This window comes from Nicotiana tomentosiformis, chromosome 7, assembly GCF_000390325.3.
Source record: "Nicotiana tomentosiformis chromosome 7, ASM39032v3, whole genome shotgun sequence".
Classification (NCBI taxonomy): domain Eukaryota; kingdom Viridiplantae; phylum Streptophyta; class Magnoliopsida; order Solanales; family Solanaceae; genus Nicotiana; species Nicotiana tomentosiformis.
This window is the reverse complement of record NC_090818.1, coordinates 62,113,989-62,120,797: the sequence shown is the minus strand read 5'-3', so window position 1 is coordinate 62,120,797 and position 6,809 is coordinate 62,113,989. Positions and strand designations below refer to the sequence as shown.

Genomic DNA, 6,809 nt, shown 5'->3' with positions numbered 1-6,809 from the left:
CATATTTGTAGTTGGTTTGGAATGGTTTGTTTGAAGGAATTTTAAGAACACAATTGTTGAGTTTGATTGGTAAAGAAGGCAAAGTGCTATTGATCTTTGAAGTTTTGGATTGAATTTAACAAATCGAGAATTGTACAAAGGCCGAAGTAGCCTCGATAGAAATAACAAAAACTACTTAAGGTCCTAAATGGCTTGGTCTTCATCGGAGGCCACGTCCTCAGGATCTTCTCCACCTTCAGATTCGCTTGAGCTATTAGAGTTTTCCTCAGGAAAGGCCAGCCTTCAAGCCCTATTTTCTTCCACCTTGGCATTTTCAATTTCGGCCTCAACATCGAAGCCCTTAGCACTGACCTCCTCGAGAGCTTCTCTCCGAGCCTGCCATCTAGCATGTTCGACCATGCTCTTGGCCCTGGCATGGTTAACCTCAACATTGATCTTGAACTGTGCCACTTTAGCATCAGCTCTTTTATTAGCCTCGGTCACCTCAGATCTTACCACTTCGAGTTCATTAGCCAAGCTTGACTTATCGGAAGTGGCCAAATCCAACCGACTCTGAAGCTCTTTAACCCTCTCTATCATCACCAAGACATTTTCTTTTGCAGCCCGAAGCTGGGCCTCAGCCAACTCCAATTGCGCTTGAACGACCTTCTTTTTGGAGGCGAGGATATCCATATTTTTTTTGAATTTTTCCCCTTCGGCCATTAGCTCATCCACCTGCGAATTGAGCCGTCCGATATGTTCAAGCCTCTGCCGAACCTGCAGAATCGGGTTGTTAGTGGTTATCTCCAATTCATATTCACTGTCATGAAGAATTCGGAATACCTGCTCGGCCATCTCCTCGTGCTCATCCCGAGTCGCTGCCAAATCTGCTCGAAGCTTCTCGGTAAGAAGTTTATAGGAGTCACTCTTCTCAGTGAGGTCCCGAACCTCGGCCTTGTGCTCTTCTCGGATTCGGAGGAAAGCCTCTTGATGCAACACTGAAGCCTACAAACATGGAAAAAATGCTAGAATTATCTACAACAAGTATAAAAGAAACATCATAGATGCCATCGAAGTTACCCGATTCACAACATGCTAGGCCTCGATGAAAAGGCAGGCGAGTCCATCACTGTTTGATCCTCTTCGGTCACTAGGGACCGAAGGTAACTAGAAATCCCCACGGGGGAAGAGAAAATTCGGGTATCCTCCGGGATGGAGAGCACTACCTTCCGCCTACTATCAAGATCAATACTCGGGGCCGGGAGTCGGTGCACCAGTTTTGGAACCGATGAAGACCCGGTAGAGCCCGACGATGATGTTTTCTTTGGTATCGGTAATCCACCAAACCCAATAACCTCCCCTGAGGCAACTGACTCGAGCCCATCCAGAAAACCGTGGATATCGGTCGGCTCCTGAATGCCCTCGTAGGATCGACCTTCCAACATGCTGGCCTCACAGATCATAGCATCTGAAATCTGAGGGGATCCGCTAATATCAACTCTCCCGAGCTCATCCCTCGAGATATCTTCTGCTGCCCGAGAAGTCCTACCCTCGGTCTCCCTTTCAACCATCTCAGCTCGAGACGGAATAGTCTCGGCTTTTTCTTGTTCCGGGATTATGGCCAGGGTTCCCTCATTCACTTCCGCCGATTCGGAAGATTGTTGTATCATAACATTAGACTGTACACTGACTAATTCCTCTTCTCTTTCTTCGGGCTCGTCCCTTAATTGGCGGATCGATTCCGAAAGCATAACACTAAGGGCCCCTTTTGGTTTGAGAGATTTCTTCGCCGGTTTTTTCTTCTCCGAGATCGGGGAACTCGGTACATATTTTCTCTTCTTTTCTTTAACCTGCTTCGGTACATGAACCTCCTCATCACCAGATGGGAGCCTCATGGCAACGTCTTTCCCGAGTCTTACAAAGGGAAAAAGGGGGTTAAGCAAGTAAAGAAGGGAAAATGACAAACAAATTAAGAAAGAGACTTACCATGACTACGTGCCTCCCATCAACCCTTTGACAATTCCAGCCAAGCGCGCTCGGAGTACGGACCCAACGCGAAAGGATAAGTATAAATACTTAGGAACCCTTCCACGTGGGTAGTGATTGATTCATCAGGCGATGGGACTACCACGTGCTTATCGTCCCTGTTGCATTCTTGTTTGTCTTTCTCGAGAATTTTCTCGGTGATTGTACACTGGTACCTCGATATCGGCTCACATCGGCCCGGTACCGAAGAAGGTTTTTCAACCTTAAAATCACTGATAGTTGAATACCCTACCGGAACGAATTCCTCAGGGCGAGGCTCCGTCGCATCCTCACCGCCGACGGGTCGTGATGAAGAAGCGACCTCTTTTTGCGGAACGGTTTTAGATGTTTTTGTCATCTAAATTTCTATGAATAAAGAAGAATGGAAATGGAAGTATTTGATGTTTTGAGAAGAACAAGCAAAGAAATTCCAAAACCTGGAAATAGGAAGCTTTGGGGAAGGTGAAGGACTGTGAAGATTGGAATGAAAAAGGTTTAAAGGTAAAAGTTTGAAATAATGAAGAAAGGGGCTATTTATAGATTTCACAGCGACGGTTCAAAACTGGCAGTGGTCGACCATCGGCTGACGCGCATTTAATGCCTTGGTAACTGGACTGCCGGGACGTTTGTCACATACGTCAAAATCGGGTTCGTCGCAAATGTCAGTATTCGTCTAGTCGGAGGTTGAAAAATCATATCGTTTCTCGCCACCTTCTTTTCGAGAAACGAGGGGACTATCTGTGTACGGTCAAAAATGAGTTTGCTCTTCGTGTGATTAATCAAGATTGGAGCATGATGGACCGAGGTTCGTCATTATAATATCGAGCTCGAGACCCAGAGACCGATCAATATCGAGCTCGAGACCCAGAGACCAATCAATATTGAGCTCGAGTCAATATCGAGCACGAGACCCAGAGACCGACCCATATCGAGACCGGCCAAGATCGAGATCAAGCTAAGGGACAAAAGAGCTGTTATAGCCGCACTTGGGGAGAGAATCTCGGCAGAAATCAAGAAAAAGTTAATTAATTAATCTATCATGGGATCCCCATTATGTATTTTTAATTATACCCAAAATGGGATTCCCCCACTATATTAAGAGTGGTTATCATTTGTAACAGGACATTGATTCATACACACATTCATTCTAATATATACAGAAAACAGAGCCAATACTATCTTTTGGTGGCTTTTGGTATTTTAGTCAAATTGTTTCTTCTATCAATCGTTTTTCACCCGATTTGAAGGTGATTAAACTTGAAGGCTTAGGCTAATTAATTCATCCGATTTGCATTCATTTATTTTATAACTAATTTCAACACATATTTATTTATCTTTCCCGATTTGTACCAATTTATACCACGCATCCTTAGAACTACGTATAAATTCAACTCTATCCGTTTTTCGGATAAACAATTGTCATATTCGACGCTTATATCATTCTGAAATTTTGCTTTGTATGTCTATTTTCTTGACTGTATTTTCTTAATAATTTGATGGTGCTTTATATGAAGTTTTTGTTTCAATGTTTTAGGGAATTAACTATGAACTATGTGGGGTATTAAGAGAAGTGTTCTTCAAGGAAATACATATATTTATCCGGCAAACTCTAATTAACGAAATTGTTAATGATTATCTCCAATGGGCATTGAATAAAAAGAAGCCGGCTAAGGGCCAAATATACCCCTCTATCTCCTAATTAATTAAAAAGACCCATTACCCATACCCGAAAAATAATTTTTTAAAGCAATTTGTTTTGTAAAAACTGGAAAAAACTAAAAATGTTTTTTACTAAAAACTGAAAAAAACAAAAATATTTTTTTTTTCCAGTTTTTACAGAAAAACTGCTTTAAAAAACGGAAAAATATTTTCTAAAACAATATTTTTATAAAAACTGAAAAAAAAAACTGAAAAGCAATTTTCTAAAGCAATTAAAAATTGAAAAAAACTGAAATATTTTTAACTAAAAACTGAAAAAAAGAAAATATTTGTTTTTTCAGTTTTTACAAAAATATTATTTTAGAAAATTACTTTTTAGTTTTTTTTCCAGTTTTTATAAAACAATTGTTTTAGAAAATATTTTTCAGCTTTTTTTAAAGCAGGTTTTTTGTAAAAACTGAAAAAAGATATTTTTATTTTTTTCAGTTTTTAGTAAAAACAAATTCAGTTTTTCCAAAAATAATTGCTTTAGAAAATTGATTTTCAGTTTTTATAAAAATATTATTTTAGAAAATATTTTTCAGTTTTTTAAAGCAGTTTTTTGTAAAAACTGAAAAAAAAATATTTTCGTTTTTTTTCCAGTTTTTAGTAAAATTTTGTTTTTAGTTTTTACAAAAAAAATTTCTTTAAAAAATTATTTTTCGGGTATGGGTAATGTGTCTTTTTAATTAATTAGGAGATATTTAGAATTGACCAACAGGACGATGACACGTGTCCCTCCATTTAAATGAGGGGTATATTTGAACCCAACGTATGATTGCAGGGATATAGATAACCCAATAGTATAACGAGGGGGTATTCTTAAACCATTCTTGAAAGTAGAAGGGTATATTTGGCACTTTGCCGTTAGAGAAAGTGAAGGACAAAACTAGAGAGTTTTATCCCCCTAGAACAATATTACGTTATTCTTGATACCTGTGAATTCACATCAGTTGCTCACCAGATCTATGATTTAAATTCTATGAGTTCAATTTTTAAGGTTATTAACATTGAACCCATTTTATTTTTCAAGTTATGGGTTCATATTAAAAATACTATTATTTGTTTTTTTTCAAGATATATCTCCATGTTGTCATATTTGTGGTATTCTTCGTATTAAAGATATTGATCTTTTAGAATTGTGCAGGCTTGAGACATTCAAATTTGACTTTTCAAGTCGGGTTCTAACAAAAATGTAAAGGTCATAAAAGAAAATTACTCTTGTGACTAATGTGAATACAAGTCCGTCTTGAGTCTCTTAACTTCCAAAGCAAATAAACTCATATATCAAAACTACAATAAGACATTCACGGACTCATGTGTAGTTAGATTTCTCCTTTTATTGAGTTTGGTAAAATGTTCAACGTTCATCATTTCCAGAAAGTATATGTCTTTAATCTTTATTTTTTAACACAAACACATTTTAATATTATTTACGTAATTTTTTAAAATATGTATATTTATTGATTTGTGTCCATGCGTAATGCGCGTACCTTAAGACTAGTGGAGAGAAAAAGAGAGAAGATTATTTTATTTCGATGAAAAACTAACTCACGTTCAGTGTTTAAGTCAAACTAATAAGATTACACATGTGTTTTTTGAACTTTAATTACTTAACTGTTGTTAATAAATATGTTATCTTACTTTAATTGATCACTCAACTATAATAAATATTAATGTGAATTGATGCAAAATTTAAGCGTAAATAAATTTTTTTCAGGGTTAGAAAACTGTAGTTGACGAGAATAAAAAAAAAGGAAATTAAGAAATGAAGAGAAGTTTCACAGAAGAGAATCAATGGGGAATAGTTGAAAATTCTTGGCTTATGTTCTGGATTCAAGGTTTGTCTCAATTGGCTGCAGATAACTTTGTTTTATTTCAATGTCTCTTTTATAACTAGTACTAGTAAAACTACTTTCATCTTCTTCGGTCAGGTTGACCACAATTCATTTCGACATTTGTTTTTGTTATTTCATTGACCCTAAAAGTATATAAATTAGTCTATAGTTGAGTTAGTTATTAGCCGGTGGAAGCTTCATGTGACATGATTATAAAAACTTACTCTTATTTGATATTTACGTCAAGATAATAAATAAATACAAAATATATATTTTTTTGAATATATATCTGTTACGTAGTTATGATTGTATGTATTCTCACTTTAATACGGTTAAATTGCTTATTTTGATAAATACCATATGCCAAAAGTTTTTACGGATTTTCTATTGTCATTTTTAAGGATCCAATCAACCTACCGAATACCCAAATTCATTTTTATGATATATAGAGAGGAAGTGTCATAGAAGAGAATCAGTGAGGAATGAAGGGTTTAGTTGGAAATTATTGGTTTATGTCCTTGACTCGAAGTTTGTCTCAAGTGGCTGCAAATACCCAAATTCATTTTCTTATTGGAAATATGGCCTCTTAGTGTGAATGTCTTTGACAACTACTTTCATAATCTTTCACAAAGACTTCTTTGTTTTTATATTTCATTGACCCTAGAAGTAAAATTAATTAGTCTATGATTTGGACTAATTATTAGCATTGGAAGCTTCTTGTGACATAATTGAACAAATGCACAAGTATGATCACATGTAATTAAGGATCCAACCTTGCAGTTAACACCACTCTTTTAAACAATTTCAGCTCCTCTCTTGACTCTTCTCGCACCTGCCTAAAAAGGTCCAATAAAAGTTACTACTACGACTAAAAAAAAAAGTATAAATAATAATAGGATAATATGTTACTTCTCCAACGTTGAGTAATGTTTTTATAAAGACGTAAAGGCAAAAATCAAATAAACAATTAGTTTTATTTTGATGTTTAACATAAGAAGTACGTCTCCCAATAAATAAAAGCAAGTCGAAATAAATAAGAATGCATTAAAAGAAAAGGTCGAATAAGTATAAACAGGATCAATAATTAAAGACAAATTGGATCTTTAGTTCATATTTAGGAGTTACGACAGTAGGCCCTATTATTCAATAATTTCATCCTGCATGGTCTTTCTTTTCTTCCTTACTAGAACCAATACAAAATAAGTTGCTTTTTCAGATCAACTTGGGAAGTTTCTCCCATATATAACATTGAATATTATATAATCAAGT

At 36.0% G+C, this 6,809-nt stretch overlaps 1 protein-coding gene across 1 annotated transcript; it reads right to left on the bottom strand.

The window, feature by feature from the left end:
• Positions 1 to 282: 282 nt before the first annotated feature.
• On the bottom strand, positions 283 to 1,874 carry LOC138895671 (uncharacterized). The gene is made up of 2 exons (XM_070180386.1): positions 1,254 to 1,874; positions 283 to 984 (listed from the first exon to the last, which is right to left on the bottom strand). Exons 1-2 carry the CDS (start codon positions 1,872 to 1,874, stop codon positions 283 to 285), a joined length of 1,323 nt encoding a protein of 440 aa, XP_070036487.1.
• Between the last annotated feature and the right edge of the window lie 4,935 nt (positions 1,875 to 6,809).

Bases quoted from the DNA above. Each gene is read 5' to 3' on its own strand.
- LOC138895671 (XM_070180386.1), bottom strand. From the start codon at position 1,874: ATGAGGCTCCCATCTGGTGATGAGGAGGTTCATGTACCGAAGCAGGTT. The intron at 985-1,253 runs GTGCACCGACTC...CCATGTTTGTAG, and splicing joins CTTCATCGGTTCCAAAACTG to GCTTCAGTGTTGCATCAAGA.